This window comes from Lepus europaeus, chromosome 12 (genome assembly GCF_033115175.1).
Source record: "Lepus europaeus isolate LE1 chromosome 12, mLepTim1.pri, whole genome shotgun sequence".
In the NCBI taxonomy this organism is placed as follows: domain Eukaryota; kingdom Metazoa; phylum Chordata; class Mammalia; order Lagomorpha; family Leporidae; genus Lepus; species Lepus europaeus.
The window spans coordinates 29,827,614-29,846,411 of record NC_084838.1 but is presented as its reverse complement, the minus strand read 5'-3'; the positions used below and the strand labels follow the sequence as shown (position 1 = coordinate 29,846,411).

General features: G+C 36.6%; 1 protein-coding gene across 2 annotated transcripts in view; it reads left to right on the top strand.

Moving 5' to 3' along the window:
- SMC2 (structural maintenance of chromosomes 2) overlaps positions 1-18,798 on the top strand; it is a 76,656-nt gene that overhangs the window by 28,239 nt on the left and 29,619 nt on the right. For both annotated transcript variants that reach the window (XM_062207840.1, XM_062207841.1), the window contains exons 15-16: positions 342-546; positions 3,155-3,290. In XM_062207840.1, coding sequence (XP_062063824.1) covers positions 342-546; positions 3,155-3,290 — 341 coding nt within the window. The remainder of the gene's footprint in view (positions 1-341; positions 547-3,154; positions 3,291-18,798) is intronic.

Sequence of the window (18,798 nt, the reverse complement as noted above, 5' to 3'; positions counted from 1 at the left end):
TCTAACATGTTTAGAAAGAAAAAGTATTCATTGTTGAACAATTAAATTCCTAATAATTAAAATAAAATATTCAATATAATTGTGTACATTTGGAAATTACTACACTTTCTTTAAGAAGATTATGTCCATATAGTCCATTTTGGATTTAGAGAATTGTTTTTGGCTCATTCTTAGTAGAAAGTCCCCTAATGCTTTGTATTTTAAGTAAATCTTTTACTTAGAAACTGATCTTTCAGTGTTTAAACCTGAAAGTTTTCTTTTTTGAAAATTTTAAATTCTGCAGAAAGGACTAATAAGGAAAGGAGGTTATATGTACTGAAGCCTATCTTATTTTCCCGTAGGTTGGCCCTAACAACGTTCATGTGGCTCTTTCCCTGGTTGAGTACAAACCAGAACTTCAGAAAGCAATGGAATTTGTCTTTGGAACGACATTTGTTTGCGATAATATGGATAATGCCAAAAAAGTGGCCTTTGATAAAAGGATAATGACTAGAACTGTAACTCTAGGAGGTGATGTATTTGATCCTCATGGGACATTGAGTGGAGGTAAGTTTTATATTGTTTTGTCTTCACAGTTCTGTGTAGTAAATAAGTAGGGAATAGTCGGTTTGGATGATGTAATTGAAAGTTTTATTGCTAGTCTTTCATTAGAACCAATACGACTGTCCAGGTGGTATTGTACCTAGGATCAGATACTTATTTCCAAAACTTTCATGTAAGTATAAGAATTAATTTTAGCTTTTAAGTACATACCATGTGACAGGTACATAATAATACTGAAAGCTTATGCAATGGTATAACTCTCAAGGAGCTCAGAATCAGCTTATCAAGTCCTGTAGCTGCTTTTATTCATTTCAGATCTGTTCTTGTTTATTTTAGTTTTATGCTCAATCAGGATATTTTAATCACTGGGAAATGAAGTCTTTTAAATATATATTTTTGACATGACTATTTTTCAGGAATATACTTCTTCGGGAAGGTTAACATGTTTAACTTGTACATACGCCAGTGATAGTACTGCTTGTATCCAAAGTAAAACAAAAAATTAAATCTGGTATTGAGGTGGTGCCTGAATGCCATAAGAAAGCAATTCTTAGTGATTACATTCTTCTTTTTTTTTTTTAAAGATTTATTTATTTTCTGATAGAGTTACACACAGAGAGAAGGAGAGGCAGAGAGAAAGAGAGCGAGAGAGGTCTCCCATTTGCTAGTTCATTCCCCAGTTGGTCACAATGGCTGGAGCTGCTGAAGCCAGAAACTTCTTCCGGGTCTCACACATTGGAGGGGCCCCAGGACTTAAGCCATCTTCTCCTGCTTTCCCAGGCCATAACAGAGAGCTGGATCGGAAGTGGAGCAGCTGGGATTCAAACCGGTGCCCATATGGGATGCTGGCACTGCAGGCGGTGGCTTTTACCCACTACGCCACTGCGCTGGCCCCGATATTCTTCTAATATTTGCCACATGGAGTTTGCAGATCCATGTCAAGTGATTCAAACCCTGAAATTCATTTAACCATGTACCTGACTGTATTCTAATACTGCCTTGTCCAATGAGGTAGTCACATGTGGCCCTTCACATTGAATTCAGTTAATTAAATTAAACTATATTAAATTTTAGGAAATTTACTCACTTGCGTGAGTTATATTTCATGTGCTCAATAACTATAAATTGTTAATGGGTAATTAGATAATGCAGGTAATACAACATTTGTTCCATAAATTTAGCTATATTCTGTGGACTTTAAATAATGAACTCCTTTACTTGTTAATAACAATTGTGAGGTACATGTTATTTTCATCTCCAAAGTAGGGTAGTGGAAGTTATGGAGAAATTAAATAACTTGATAAGTGGTACAGCTCAAAACTTGAATCCAGGGCGTTCAATTTCTGAGTTTGTACTTCTTAGGTCAGCAGACTATGTAAAGCCTTTTGAGATGACAAGTGACTTCTTGTCTTTCTAGGTCAAGACAATAATAACTTATTAAATGAATTCTCATGGTCAAATGTCAGATTACTCAGTACACTGTGAAATGACTACATCTATAAATAACAAGAAACAAAATATTTTAAAGTATCTGAAAAAGAAGACACTTTTTAGAGTTCATTGATTTGGATGCTTTAAAAGTTTCTACTTAAAGTGTGACATATAAGCAAATCCTTATTAACAAAATGCTTATAATAGCATAGATAACTGAAGTTGACAAATCTCCCATCTAACCTACAGCTTCCTTGTCAACACACTAGTTAGTTAAGCCTATTGCTGCTAGCTGATTATAGTTGCTTATAATGTGAAATCAGCTTAATCTGCTTACTGTGCTGTATCAATTCGGGCTAAGGTATGATGTGCTATAAAACAACCCCCAAATCTTAGCTTAGAACACAAGTTTATTCCATAATTATGATACTGCACATTAGTTGCTCATTTTCTAAAGGAGAAATAGGCTCTTTAACATCCTGTTTCATGGCAAAGGGAAGGCAAATAGTGAATTATGTACTGCTTCTTAAAACTTAACTTTAGAAGAAACACATTTTCCATTTCATTGGCCAGAGTAAATCATATGACCAAGCCCAGTATCACTGAGACAAAAAATACTCCACAGAGGGAAGGGCCCAGGAAACAAGGCAGTAGTTATTCTGAATAATCTACCACATCTACTTAAAACTGTTGCTAATTATGTATGCCCTAAGGTTCAAATGATACAATGAATTTGGAAGCTTCATAAGCTCACTAAATCAAGCTTTTGGAGCAAGCATTTGGTGTAGAAGTTAAGAGGCTGATTGGAATGCCTACATCCCATATCAGAGTGCCTGGGTTCAAGTCCTGGCTCCACTTCCAATTCCAGCTTCCTGCAAATGTGCATCTTGGCAGGCAGCAGATGATTGTTCTGTTGAGTTCCTGCCGTCTATGTAGAAGACCTGTATAGAGTTCTGGGCTCCTGACTTGATCCTTGCCCTGGCTTGGCTGCTGTGAGCATTGATGAATGAACCAGAAGGTGGAAGATGCCAGTTTTCTCTCCGTCTCTGTCTCTTTCAAATACATGTATTTTAAAAAGCTGTTGAATCTTTCCCAGAGTCATTCTGTAATGAGATTTTTTTGTTGAATAAATACTGTAGCAAGTTAATATCAAAGGCCTATTTGAATTTGTCTTTATCAGGTGCTCGATCCCAGGCAGCTTCCATTTTAATGAAGTTCAAAGAACTCAAGGATGTTCAAGATGAGCTGAGAATCAAGGAGAATGAGCTAAGGGCTCTAGAAGAGGAATTATCAGGTCTTAAAAACACTGCTGAAAAGTAAGACTTATGTTGGGTTAAGCTATGTGTGTGAGTGTTTTAAAGTAAAAAATTTGCATAATACAAAATGATGGTTATTTTTTATGTACTTTACAACTTTAACATTTTGCCACATTCACTTCAAATGTACACATTATATAAATACACTTACATACTATATTTTTCTTGAAATCAGTGATTATATGTGGGGACAGATGGGCTTATTGTCATTTACCTAGTATGATTCAGTAAAGCAATATTTATAACCAAACAAAATGACATCTGTATAATATTTATATATATATATATTTTTTTTAATTAAACTTTCATTTAATGAATATAAATTTCCAAAGTACAGCTTATGGGTTACAATGGCTTCCCCCCTCCCAAAACTTCCCTCCCACCCACAACCCTCCCCTTTCCCGCTCCCTCTCCCCTTCCAATCAACATCATGATTCATTTTCTTTTTTTTTAATCTTTTTTTTTTTTTACTTTTATTTAATGAATATAAATTTCCAATGTACAGCTTATGGATTACAATGGCTTCCCCCTCCCACAACCTCCCTCCCACCCGCAACCCTCCCCTCTCCCGCTCCCTCTCCCCCTCCATTCACATCCAGATTCATTTTCAACTCTCTTCATATATAGATCAACTCAGTATATATTAAGTAAAGATTTCAACAGTTTGCACCCACATAGAAACACAAAGTGAAACATACTGTTTGAGTACTAGTTATAGCATCAAATCACAATGTACAGCACATTAAGGACAGAGATCCCACATGAGGAGCTAGTGCACAGTGACTCCTGTTGTTGACCCAACAAATTGACACTCTAGTTTATGGCACCAGTAACCACCCTAGGCTGTCGTCATGAGTTGCCAAGGCTATGGAAGCCTTCCAAGTTCGCCGACTCTGATCATATTTAGACAAGGTCATAAAAGACAGGGTGGGGGTAGTAACCAATGATCCTAAGAGTGGCATTAACCAGGTCTGAACAATTATACAGCATTAATTAATTTTCACAAATACGATAAAATGTGGCATTTGTCTTTCTAGGTCTGGCTTATTACACAGTGTAATTATCTCCAGTTGCATTCATTTTGTTTAAAATGGCAGGATTTCATTTTTTGTGGCTGAGTAATATTCCATCATGTGTATATACCATGTTTTTTTTGTTCTCTCATCAAGTTGTTGCACATCTTAGGTTAATCCCATATCTTTTGCTATTGTGAATTGAGCTGTTATAAACATAGGAGTGCAGGTACTTCTTTCATAGACCATTTTCATTTTCTTTGGATATATTCCCAGGAGTGGGATAGCTAGTTCATCTGGTAGATCTATTTTTAGTTTTCCAAGGAATCTGTGTACTGTTTTGCATAATGGGTGTACCTGTTTGCATTTCTACGAGCAGTATACTAGGGTACCTTTTTCTTAACAACTTCACTAGCATTTATTTTTTAATTTTCAAATAATAGTCATTCTAGCAGGAGTGAGGTGATATCTCATAGTGGTTTTATTTTCATTTCCCTGATAGCGAGTGATCCTGAGTATTTTTCATGAAGACACATGAAGAAATTTGTATTTCTTCCCTTAAAAATGACTGTTCATATCCTTTGCCCATTTCCTTTTTTTTTTTGTCCATTTCTTAATTGCATTGTTTGTTTTGTTGTTGAGTTTCTTGAGCTCTTTATATTCTGGGTATTAACCCTGTATCCATTGCATAGTTTACAGATATTTTCTCCCATCCTATTGGTTGTTTCTTGACTTTGTTTCCTTTGCAGAGGTTTCTTAGCTTTTTGAAATGGCATTTGTCCATTTTTGCTTTTATTTCCTGTGCTTTCTGGGTTTTATCTAAGAAATGTTTGCCTAGGTCAATGTGTTGAAATGTTTTCCTGTAATCATTTGATGGTTTCAAGTCTTAGGTGTGCATCTTTGATCCATTTTCAGTCGGTTTTTGTATAGGCTGTAAGAGTCCTGTTTCAAATCCAATTTTCCCAACACCATTTGTTTAAGAGACTATCTACTCTAAAGGGTATGATTTTTACTTATTTACCAAAGATTAGTTGGTTATAGATATGGGTTAATTTCTGAGGTTTCTATTCTGTTTCATTGTTATACATTTCTACTTCTGTGCCTGTGCCAGGGTATTTTGATTACAGCAGCCCTGTAGTATGTCTTGAATTCTGGTATTGTGATGCCTCCATTTTTGTTTTTATTGTTTTAAGATTTTTTTTGGCGTTTGAGATCTTTTGTGTTGCCACATGAATTTTAGGATTGTTTTTGCTAGTTCTGTGAAAAATGTGCTTGCTTGGAATTTGCATTAGGATTGCTTTGAATCTCTAAATTGCTTTGGTTAATATGGACATTTGATGATATTAATTCTTAAATCTATGAACCTAGAAGATTTTTCCATTTTTTATGTCTTCTATTTTTTTTTTTCATTAATATTTTGTAAGTTTTCATTGTAGAGATCTTTCACATCCTTGGTTAAATTTATCCCAGGGCATTTAAATATTAGCTATTGTAAATGAGAATGATCTTAGAATTTCTTTCCCAGCCAGAACATTGTTGATATGTAAGAATTGCATTGATTTTTTTGTGTTGATTTTGTATCATAACTTTGTCAAATTCTCCAGGTTATAATAGTCTCTTAATGGAGTCCTTCTCGTTTCCCTATATAAAGAATCATGTCAGCAAGTATTATACAGGGATAATTTGACTTCCTCATTTCTAATTTGTATCTCTTTTTCTTTCCTAATGGCTCTGACTTTAGTCTGACTTCCAGAACTATACTGAATAATACTGATGAGAATGGGCATCTTTGGTTCTGGATCTTAGTGCAGATGCTTCCGGATTTTTCCCATTCAACATATTCACATATTACCTCGTGTTGAGATACATTCCTTGTAGACCCAATTTTTTCAAGGTTTTTTTGTTTGTTTGTTTTGTTTGTCATAAAAGGATGTTGTGGGGCCAATGTCCTGGCATAGTGGGTTAAGCTGCCAACTGAGATACTGGCAGTGCAAATGGGTACCAATTCCAGTCCTGGTTGCTCTACTTCCAACCTGGCTCCCTGGGAAAGCAGCAGAATATGGCCCAATCTCTTGGGCCCCTGCATCCATGTGGGAGATACAAATGAAACTCTTGGCTCCTGCCTTTGGTTTGCCCAGACCAGACTGTTGGGGCCATTTGGAGAATGAACCAGTAGATGGAGGATCATGAAAGATCTCTCCCTCTTTCTCTCTGTAACTCTTGATTTCAAATAACTACATCTTTAAACAAAGAAAAACCAGAATGGAAGTTATGTTATCAAATGTTTTCTCTGCATCTATTGAGATAATCATATTTTTTATCCTTCATTTTGTTGATATGTATTATGTTTATTGACTTGTGTATGTTGAACCATCCCTGCATCCCTGTGTTAAATCCCATTTGGTCAGGGTGGATGATTTTTTTGATGCATTGTATTTGATTTGCTAATTTTGTTGAGGACTTTTCTATCTATGTTCATATGAGATATTGGTCTATAATTGTGTTTTTTGTTGTATCTTTGGTTTTGGAATTAAGGTATTGCTACCCTCATAGAATGAGTTTGGAAGGATTTCCTCCCTTTAAAGTATTTTGAATAGTTTGAGAAAATTTGTGATAGTTTTCCCTTTAAAATGTGGTAGAATTCAGCAGTGAAGACATCAGATTGTGGGTTTTTCTTTTGTTTCTCTGACTGGATCTCAGTCTTAGTTATTGGTCTATTCATGTTTTCTGTGCCTTTGTATTGCCCCAATTTTAATAAACTGTATGAGTCCAAAAATGTTTCCATTTCTTCAACGTTTTCCAGTTTGTTCACATATAGCTGTTTGTAATAATTCCCGATGATTCTTTGTATATTTGTGGTGTCAGATGTAACACCTCCCTTTTCATCCATGATTTTGTTAATTTGGGTCTTCTCCCCTTTTTTCTTGATCAGTTGGGCTAATGGTTTATCAATTTTGTTTATTTTTTCAAAAAACCGTCTCATATCACGTATCTGTTTTATTTCTATCTTGTTTTTTTCTTCTCTATAATTTTTTCCTTGTAATCATTGGCTTGTTTGTTCTTATCATTCTAGAACCTAGTTATGCATTGTTCATTTACTTTACACCTTTCCAATTTTTAGATGTAGGCACTTTTTGGTACAAACTTTCCTCTCAACACTGCTTTTGCTGTTTCCTATGTTTTGATATGTTGTATTTTCATTTTCATTCATTTCAAGGAATACTTGGATTTCCCTTTTGACTTCTATGATCCACTGTTTATTCAGGATCACATTGTTCAGTATCCATGTATTTATATATTTTCTAGGTTCTTTTTGCTTTTAATTTCTAGCATCATTCCATTGTGTTCAGAAAAAATACATGATATGATTTCAGTTTTTTCGAATTTCTTGAGACTTGTTTTATCACCTAATACATGATCTATCCTAGAGGATGTTCCATGCCCTGATGAATAGACTTGTATTTTTCAGCTTTGAGATAGAGTGTTCTGTAGATACCTTTTAGGTACATTTGTTCTATAGTATAGATTAGCTCTGTCCCCATCCCCCCCCCCCCCCCCCCCGCAGTTGATCTGTCCATTTATGAAAGAGGGGTGTTGAAGTCTCCCATTATTGTTGTATTGGAGCTTATGTCTCCCTTTAGATCCATTGATATTTGCTTTATCATAGTCATATCTTCTTGTTGAATTGATCTTTCAATCATTACATAGTGACATTTTTTGTCTTTCATTGTTCTGCAGAGTTATTGATAAGCAATGACTTGATCCTGCCATTTTCTTTCCTTTTTTTTTTTTTTAAGGATTTATTTATTTATTTGAAAAAGTTACACAGAGAGAGAAAGAGAGGCAGAGAGAAAGAGAGGTTTTCCATCCACTGGTCATTCCCCAATTGGCCGCATCAGCTGGAGCTAGGCTGATGAGAAGCAATGAGCCAGAAGCTTCTTCCAGGTCTTCCACATGGGTGCAGGGGACCAAGGACTTGGGGCAGTCTTCTGCTGCATTCCCAGGCCATAGCAGAGAGCTGGATGGGAAGTGGAGCAGCTGGGACTTGAACCGGTGCCCATATGGGATGCCGGCACTGCAGGCAGCAGCTTTACCCTCTACGCCACAGTGCCGGCCCCGATCCTGCCATTTTTCTATAAATATTCCTGGTACTTCTTTTGAGTCTTCTTTTTTCTTCTACCAAGAAATTTTCTGCCTTCATGTTCTGTCATGATGCTGATAGTCTTTCTCTGTTTTTGTATTTGGTACATCCTTAAGTGTCATTTGTTAAGTTTGCTGGATGTTGACAAATTCTTTCCAGTTTTGCCTGTCTTGACCGGTCTATATTTCACCTTCATTTATGAATGAGAGTTTTGCTGGATAAAGTGTACTGGGTTTGGCAAAATACTCTTGGGACTAGGACTGTATCTCTTCTTTCTTCCCTTTGTTGTGTTGAAAAAATATGCAGTCTAATTAGTATTTCTTTAAAGTTGATCTGCCATTTTTCTCTTGCAGATTTTTAGTATATTCTGTTTGAAAGTTTGACTATTGTGTTTCATGGTGTAGGTGCTTTTCTGCTGATTATACTTATTTTGGGTTCTGTTTTTGGAAATCCATAATCTTTCTTTTAATTGGGGAAATTTTCTGTTGTTATTTTATTAAATAGATTTTGTGAGCCATTCTTTTTTTCGGTACCTTAAAGACCTCCTAAGACTCACTTCCTTTGGCTTTTGATGATATCCCCTGAATCCCTAACACTGTTTTCATTCTTTGCAATTTTTTTTGTTTATTTCAAAAGATCTGTTTTCTGGGTTGGATATTCTATCTTCTGCTTCATCAAGTCTGTTATTAAGCCTCTCCACAGTATTTTTTTTATTTGACATTGATTACTTAATTTCTAATGTATCTGTTTGGTTCTTTTTTAGTATCTCTATGCTGAATTTTTTGTTCATGTCATGAATTGATTTCCTAATTTCATTTAATTGTTTCTCTGTAACCTTACAATCATTCTTTTGAATTATTTTTCACCTATTTCATCAATCTGTTTCTTCACAACCCAATATTAATGCATTATTGTGTTCCTTTTTGGAAGTTATACTACCTTCCGTGTTCATCTTGTGTTTCCATCAATTTTTGCAGCTCTGTGGGATCTCTTTTTTTCGATCACTTCTGGAGGATGGCTTTTTTAAATTGAAGGATTTATGTCCGGAGATGTGCCTCTGGGGCTTGGTGGGGTGAGCTGCAGAAGTCTGTGCTGTGTGGGACCAGGGACTCCTGGTCACTATTTGTGGGTAGTGCAAAAGTCCAGAGTGACACCTAAGATGGTTGTGGTGGAGCACCTCTGGCAACAGTTAGGGATGGTGGATATTAGAGTTAGCTGGTATGAGATCTTCACTGTGCCAGACTGAACTAGGTGATTCACAGCTTAGAGTAAGCTCATAGTACCTGTGGGGCCCAATCTGACCTGCAGGAATGTCTCCTGGTCCCCTCCAAAGAAAGGCCCCTTGTGAGCTCTCCAATCTCAAGATAGCACCTCCCTGCCACAATCCCTGCTCTGAGGAGTCAGGGAGAAAACCTTGCAGGTTCCTCTTTTGAAGTCAGAGCCCCTAGTTTTGGGGGGATTACTCCTCACTTTCTGTGAGTGCAAGATCCTCCTTGTAGGATCGCCCAGGTGATAGGTCTAGGCAGAAAGGCTCCACCAATTACCCTCTCCTGCAAAACAGGGAATCCCCCGACTCTGGGCCTCAGATACTGCTTTGTTCCTCCTCTTCCTCTATTCTGCTATGCCTGTTAGGGATTCCCACTGTATTCCCACGGCAAACACTGTACTTCTCTTTGCCCATCTTGAATCCTATCTGGCATGCAACCAGAAGAGTTATTTCAAGAAATGTAACTTCTGACATCTTTCATAGTATCCTTTGGTAGCATCAGTTTTATTCATCTTTTTCTGGTAAAAATTATGTCTTTGTTATAATATATGAGGAAAATCTAATTAAGCAGAAGGGGAAAGAAATCAAATAGTCTCAACTGCCTGCTGAGATAAATACTTTTAATATCGGTTAGGTCTAAAGGTTTCTTAAATAGTCTTAAATCTGATACCAAAGGGTACTTGAGTTCTTGATTTGAAATTGTGTGAAACAGTATAGCATTGATCAGGTGTCCACAGGAAGTTCAGCAGCATTATGCCTTTTCTACAGATATTGAGGATCACTAAGTTGTAAAGAGGAGATAAACAAGTTCATGTCAAAAGATTAACAGTAAAAATTATACTGTTTCTTTACAGTGTTTTCTCTGTGGGTATAGATATATATTTATATGTATACTCTTTATAATACATATGTACATCTTAGTTTTTTAAAAATTGGGCTCATACTATTTAGTGAAGCCTCTTTATAACTCAGTGTTATTCAATAAGTATTTATTGAATGTGTCCTGTATGCCAGGTAGTCTTCTAGGAGCTGAGGTTACAGCAGTGAATCAAACAGATCAGCTTACATCTAGTTTGATGTAGTTGGGGAAACAGACCATAAAAACAGATAAATTGATAAAACATATTAGATGCTTCTAAGAAGAAAAAAGTAAATTAAGACAGAAGTTAGGAACCATCAGAAACAAAGTGGTGTTGAAATTTTAATGTGAGTGGTCAAGAAAAGCCTTACTAATAACATGAGCAAACATCCAAAAGATGTGCATGAACTGGCCCTGCGGTTAAATGTGAATGAGTTCTTACTTCGTTAAAAAGCTTCTGGAGTAAAATTGCTACAATCTTTGGAATGTATTGTTTGAAAGAGTAAGTGTAATTTTTTGCAGTCTCTCTGAAGATTAAAAAATCTGGCCTGTGCCATGGCTCAATAGGCTAATCCTCCACCTAGCGGCGCCGGCACACCAGGTTCTAGTCCCGGTTGGGATGCCAGATTCTGTCCCGGTAGCCCCTCTTCCGGGCCAGCTCTCTGCTATGGCCAGGGAGTGCAGTGGAGGATGGCCCAAGTGCTTGGGCCCTGTACCCCATGGGAGACTAGGAGAAGCACCTGCCTCCTGCCTTTGGAACAGCGCGGAGCACCGGCTGCAGCGCGCTGGCTGCGGCGGCCATTGGAGGGTGAACCAATGGCAAAGGAAGACCTTTCTGTCTCTCTCTCTCTCTCACTGTCTACTATGCCTGTCAAAAAAAAAAAAAAAAAAAAATCTGAACTGATAAAAACTTTTGTTCAGAATACACAATATTTAATCTGAATAACCAAAACTGAAGTGTTTTCTTTTTCTTTCTTTTTTTTTTTTTTTTTTGTGGACTTTTTACACTTGAAGCATTTAGCTTCTGAAGTTATGAAAACTTAAATTGGAGCTAATGTTTTTGGGAAACTCAGTTGGAATTGGCTATTCCATGGAACAAGTTGCATCAAAATCCCAACTTTGAAACATCACACATGTGTAAAGCCTGCATTTTACACCCATTAGCATAAATTCACCATAGAGTGAATGAAACTTTTTCTGTGAGAAAGATGCAACAAAATTTGTCTGTGGTATGTAGAAGCTCTAACAAACTGAGTTGTACTCACATTTGGCTTAGAACTGCATTTTATTTAGTTTGGGAATAGACGTATTGACTTATTTTGGCACTAAGGTCAAGGAAAGGATACAGTTTTTGGAAAATATGAGGCTAGAAGTATCAGCTAAAGCCATTCTTATTTATCATACAGGAAAATATTTTAAAATTTCTGTGCCTCAGATTTTTAAATGAATTAACAAATACTTGATTTTAAAATTACTTTTTTTTAACTTTTATTTAATATAAATTTTCGAAGTACAACTTTTAGATTATAGCGGCTTTTTCCGCCATATCCTCCCTCCCACCCACAACCATCCCATCTCCCACTCCCATCCCATTCACATCAACATTCATTTTTAATTATCTTTATATACAGAAGATCAATTTAGTACATACTAAGTAAAGAATTCAACAGTTTGCACCCACACAAAAACAAAAGAACTGTTTGAATACTAGTTTTACCATTAATTCACATAGTACAACACATTAAGGACAGAGATCGTACATGGGGAGTAAGTGCACAGTGACTCCTGTTGTTGATTTGACAATTGACACTCCTATTTATGGCGTCAGTAATCACCAAGGCTTTTGTCTTGAGCTGCCAAGGCTCTGGAAGCCTTTTGAGTTCACCAACTCTGATCTTATTTAGACAAGGCCATAGTCAAAGTGGAAGTTGTCTCCTCCCTTCAGAGAAAGGTACCTCCTTCTTTGATGCCCGTTCTTTCCACTGGGATCTCACTCACAGAGATCTTTCATTTATGTTTGTTGTTGTTGTTGTTTTTACTGGTTTTTGCCATAGTTTCTTGGCTTTCCATGGCTGAAATACTCTCATGGGCTTTTTAGCCAGCTCGGAATGCCTTAAGGGATGATTCTGAGGCCAGAGTGCTGTTTAGGACATCTGCCATTCTATGAGTCTGCTGTGTATCCTGCTTCCCATGTAGGATCATTCTCTCCTTTTTAATTCTATCAGTTACTATTAGCAGACACTAGTCTTGTTTATAGTGCCAAGCACAGTTCTTGGCAAGAATACTCATTATAGTATTTATGATTTGTAAGTTTTTCTTCAGTCCTCATAAATGTCTAGTGATAAGGTACCTTGTCAATTTATACTAATTGGAAATTTCATGTAAGCTAAATATCTTCCAAAGAAATGACTAAGAGCCAGAGTAGGGCTGGAATAGGGTAGAATTACAGAGTTTACAAGAAGGTACATTTAAATGATTAACCTTCAATACTGTGTCTTTTTTATAGAAAACTTTTATTAGTAAATGTAAATTTCGAAAGTACAACTTTTGGATTATAGCAGTTCTTCTCCCCCATAACACCATTCCACTTACAAACTATCCCATCTCCTACTCCCTCTCTCAATCCATTCTTCATCAAGATTCATTTTTAATTATCTTTTTATACAGAAGGTCAACTTTATACTAAGTAAAGATTTCACAAGTTTGCACCCACACAGATAAACAAGGTGTAAAGTATTGTTTGATTAGTAGTCATACCATTGACTCACATAGTACAACACATTAAGGACAGAGGACCTACATGGGGAGTAAATACACAGTGACTCCTGTTGTTGATTTAACAATTGACACTCTTATTTATGATGTCAGTAATCACCAAGGCTTTTGTCATGAGCTGCCAAGGCTATGGAAACCTCTTGAGTTCACAAACTCCGATCTTATTTAGACAAGGCCACAGTCAAAGTGGAAGTTCTTTCCTCCCTTCAGAGAAAGGTACCTCCTTCTTTGATGGCCCATTCTTTCCACTGGGATCTCACTCACAGAGATCTTTGATTTAGGTCATTTTTTGCCACAGTGTCTTGGCTTTTCATGCATAAAATACGCTCATGGGCTTTTTAGTGGGATCCAGATGTGTTAAGGGCTGATTCTGAGGCCAGAGTGCTGTTTAGGGGATTTGTCATTCTGTGTGACTGCTGCGTATCCCACTTCCCATGTTGGACTGTTCTCTCCTTTTTATTTATATCAATTTTTATTTGCAGACACTGTTCTTATTTATGTGATGCCTTTGACACTTAATCTGTCTTTTTGATCAGGTAGCATGTGCTGAACTGTAGAGTTCAACAATTGGTATTAAGTTGAAAAAATACTAAAAAGAATAAAATAGTAAGCTGTTCCTTGACAGTCAGGACAAGGACTGATCAAGTGATTGCTTCTCATAGTGTCCATTTCACTTCTACATGTTTCCTTTTAGGTGCTCAGTTAGTTGTCACAGATCAGGGAGAACATGATATTTGTCCTTTTGGGACTGGCTTATTTCACTGAGCATGATTTTTTCCAGATTCCTCCATTTTGTTGCAAATGACGGGATTTCATTAATTTTTTTTTTTTACCGCTGTGTAGTATTCCATAGAGTACATATCCCATAATTTTTTTTATCCAGTCTTGGGTAAAGAACTTATCAATGTTGATGGACATTTAGGTTGATTCCATGTCTCAGCTACTGTGAATTGAGTTGCAATAAACACTGAGGTGCAGATAGCACTTTGATTTGCTAATTTAATTTCTCTTGGGTAAATTCCAAGGAGTGGGATGGCTGGGTCCTGTGGTAGGGCTATATTCAGATTTCTGAGGTATCTTCAAACTGTCTTCCATAATGACTTTACCAGCTTTACCTAAAATGCATTAGTGTGCCTTTTTCCCCACATCTTCACCAGCATCTGTTTTTAGTTGATTTCTGAATGTGAGCCATTCTTACCGGGGTGAGCTGAAACCTCATTGTGGTTTTGATTTGCATTTCCTTGATTGCTAGTGATCCTGAACATTTTTTCATGTGTCTGTTGACCATTTGCATTTCCTCTTTTGAAAAATGTCTTTTTAGGTCCTTGGCCCATCTCTTAAGTGGGTTGTTTGTTTTACTTTTTTGGAGTTTCTTGATCTCTTTGCAGAGTTTGGTTATTAATCCTTATCAGTTGCATAATTTACAAATTTTTTTTCCCATTCACTTGCATGCAACTTTCCTGACTGTTTCTTTTGCAGTACAGAAACTTCTCAATTTGATATAATCCCAGTTGTAAATTTTGGCTTTGACTACCTGTGCCTCCGGGGTCTTTTCCAAGAAGTCTTTGCTGGTGCCTGTATCTTGCAATGTTTCTCCGATGTTCTCTAATAATTTGATAGTGTTGAGTCATAGATTTAGATCTTTAATCCATGTTGAATGGATTTTTGTGTAAGGTGTAAGATAGGGGTTTCACTTCATACTTAAGCATGTGGAAATCCAGTTTTCCCAGCACCATTTATTGAATAGACTGTCCTTGCTCTAGGAATTGGTTTTAGCTCTGTGATCAAACATAAGTTGACTGTAGATGTTTGGATTGATTTCTGGTGTTTCTATTCTGTTCCATTGGTCTATCCATCTGTTTCTGTACCAGTACCATGCTGTTTTGATTACAGCTGCCCTGTAGTGTGTCCTGAAATCTGGTATTATGATGCCTCCGGCTTTGTTTCTGTTTTACAATTTTGCTTTAGCTATTTGAGATCTCCTGTGTCTCCATATGAATTTCAGCATCATTTTTTCTAGATCTGAGAAGAATGTCTTTGATATTATGATTGGTATCGCATTGAATCTATAAATTGCTTTTGGGAGAATGGACATTTTGATGATGTTGATTCTTCCAATCCATGAACATGGAAGATTCCTCCATTTTTTGGTATCCTCTTCTATTTCTTTCTTTAAGGTTTTGTAATTCTCATCGTAGAGATCTTTAACGTCCTTGGTTAAGTTTATTCCAAGGTATTTGATTGTTTTTGTGGCTATTGTGAATGGGATTGATCTTAGATGTCCTTTCTCAGTCGTGGTATTGTCTGTGTAAACAAAGGCTGTTGATTTTTGTGTATTGATTTTAAATTATTCTATTACATTATCAAATTCTTCTATGAGTTCCAATAGTCTCTTAGTAGAGTTCTTTGGATCCCCTAAATAAATAATCATATCATCTGCAAAGAGGGATAGTTTGACTTTTTTTTTCTTTTTTTTTAATCTTTTAATTTTAATTTTTTTTTTTTTTTTTTTTTTTTTGACAGGCAGAGTGGATACTGAGAGAGAGACAGAGAGAGAAAGGTCTTCCTTTTTGCCGTTGGTTCACCCTCCAATGGCTGCTGTGGCCGGCGCATCACACTGATCTGAAGCCAGGAGCCAGGTGCTTCTCCTGGTCTCCCACACGGGTGCAGGGCCCAAGGAATTGGGCCATCCTCCACTGCACTCCCGGGCCATAGCAGAGAGCTGGTCTGGAAGAGGGGCAACCAGGACAGAATCCGGTGCCCCGACCGGGACTAGAACACGGTGTGCCAGTGCCGCAGGTGGAGGATTAGCGTATTGAGCCGCGGCGCCGGCCTAGTTTGACTTTTTCCTTCCCAATTTGTATCCCTTTAATTTCTTTTTCTTGCTTATGGTTCAGGGTAAAACTTCCAGTACTATATTGAATAGCAATGGTGAGAGTGGGCATCCCTGTCTTGTATCGAATCTCAGAGGAAATGCTTCCAACTTTTCCCCATTCAATAGGATGCTGGTGGTGGGTTTGTCATAAGTTGCCTTGATTGTGTTGAGAAACGTTCCTTCCATACCCAATTTGCTTAGAGTTTTCATCATGAAAGGGTGTTGTATTTTATCAGATGCTTTCTCTGCATCTATTGAGATAATCATATGGTTTTTCTTCTGAAGTCTGTTAATGTGGTGTATCACATTGATTGATTTGCGAACACTGAACCATCCCTGCATACCAGGGATAAATCCCACTTAGTCTGGGTGGATGATCTTTCTGATGTGTTGTTGCATTCTATTCGCCAGAATATTATTGAGGATTTTTGCATCTATGTTCATCAGGGAAATTGGTCTGTAATTTTCTTTCTCTGCTGCATCTTTCTGAGGTTTAGGAATTAAGGTGATTCTGGTTTTGTAGAGTTTGGGAGGATTCCCTCTCTTTCAATTGTTTTGAATAGTTTGAGAAGAATTGGAGTTAGTTCTTTAAATGTCTGGTAGAATTTAGCAGTAAATAGATTCGGTCCTGGGCTTTTCTTTGTTGGGAGGGCCTTTATTACCAATTCAATTTCTGCCTCGGTTATGGGTCTGTTTAGGTTTTCTGTGTCTTCATGGTTCAATTTTGGTAAGTTGTATGTGTCTAGGAATCTATCCATTTCTGATAGATTTCTCTGTTTGCTGGCATACAACTCTTTGTAATAATTTCTGATGACTATTTCTGTAGTATCTGTTGTTACATTCCCTTTTTCATCTCTAATTTTTTTGATTTGGGTATTCTTTCTCTTTTTTTTCGTTAGTTGGGCCAATGGTGTGTCAGTTTTTTTAATTTTTTCGAAAAACCAGCTCTCCATTTTGCTGAACTTTTGTATTTTTTTTATTCATTTGTGTTGATTTCTTCTCTAGTTTTTATTATTTCTCTTCTCCTACTTGTTTTGGGTTTGGTTTGTTGTAGTTTTTCTAGATCCTTGAGATGCATTGATTGCTCATTTGTGCCTTTCCAATATCTTGATGTAGGCACCTATTGCTCTAAACTTTCCTCTTAACACTGCTTTTGCTGTATCCCATGTGTTTTGATATGTTGTGTTGTTATCCTCATTTACTTCCAGTAAGTTTTTGATTTCTCTTTTGATTTCTTCTGTGACCCACTGTTCATTCAGGAGCATGTTGTTCAGTCTCCATGTATTTGCATATGCTCTAGAGTTTCCTAAGTTGCTGATTTCCAGCTTCATTCCATTGTGGTCTGAGAAGATGCATGATATGATTTCGATTCTTTTGAATTTGCTGAGACTTGCTTTATTGGCTTAGTCCTAGAGAAAGTTCTATGCACTACTGAGAAGAAGGTGTATTCTGTAACTGTAGGATGAAAACTTCTGTTGTTATCTGTTAGGTCTATTTGGTTTATAGTGTCAGTTAAATCTGCTGTTTCCTTGTTGATCTTCTGTCTGGTTGATCTGTCCATTGCTGAAAGTAGAGTATTTTAAAGTCCCCAATACTACTGTATTGAAGTCTAAGTCTGCCTTTAAATCCATTAACATATCTTTTAAATTGCAAGGTGCCCTGTAATTATATGTTGATTATCATCACATCTTCCTGTTGAATTGATCCCTTAGTCATTATATAGTGCCCCTCTTTGCCTCTTAACAGTTTTTGTGTTAAAATCTATTGTGTCTGATATTAAGATGCCTATGCCAGCTCTTTTTTGGTTTCTGTTGGCATGGAATATCTTTTTCCAACATTTCACTTTCAGTCTGCATGCACCTTTGTTGGAAAGATGTGTTTTTTGAAAGCAGCAAATAGATGGGTTTTGTTTTTTAATCCATTCAACTAGTCTTTGTCTTTTAACTGGAGAGTTGAGTCCATTTACATTCAATGTGACTATTGATAAGTAGTGACTTTGCCTTGCCATTTTTCCAAAAATATTTCTAATTTATACTTTGAACTTGCTGTGATCTTTTACTGAGAGATTTTCTTCCTTTGCCTTCTTTCATATTGATGACCATGTTTCTGTGTGTTAATCTCATTACAAAAACTAGAACATTTTAGTTAACATTTTAAAGTAAGGATTAATAAGTAGATAACCAAATTTTTTGAATTTCATTATAATCTACTTTGTAGTGAATAGTTTTTGAATTTTTCTTTTAGGTAAGAATTGTGAGGGAATATTTTTAAGAAAATGTAATCAAATGTTATCTAAATTTAGTGCTTTCTAAAATTACGACTTTTTATAATTATAAATAACCACATATTCATCATTTACAGTTGTTTATTTCAGCAATTAACTCAGAATTGAACTTAATTGATGCCTCAGAAACTTGGGAGTCATCAACTTTTTGTAACACATGCATTTTACATTGTTCATAGTATGAGTTAGGTTAAAAGCCTGAAGTTTGGGCCAGCGCCGTGGCTCACTTGGAATCCTTCACCTGTGACACCGGTACCCCGGGTTCTAGACCCGGTTGGGGCACCGAATTCTGTC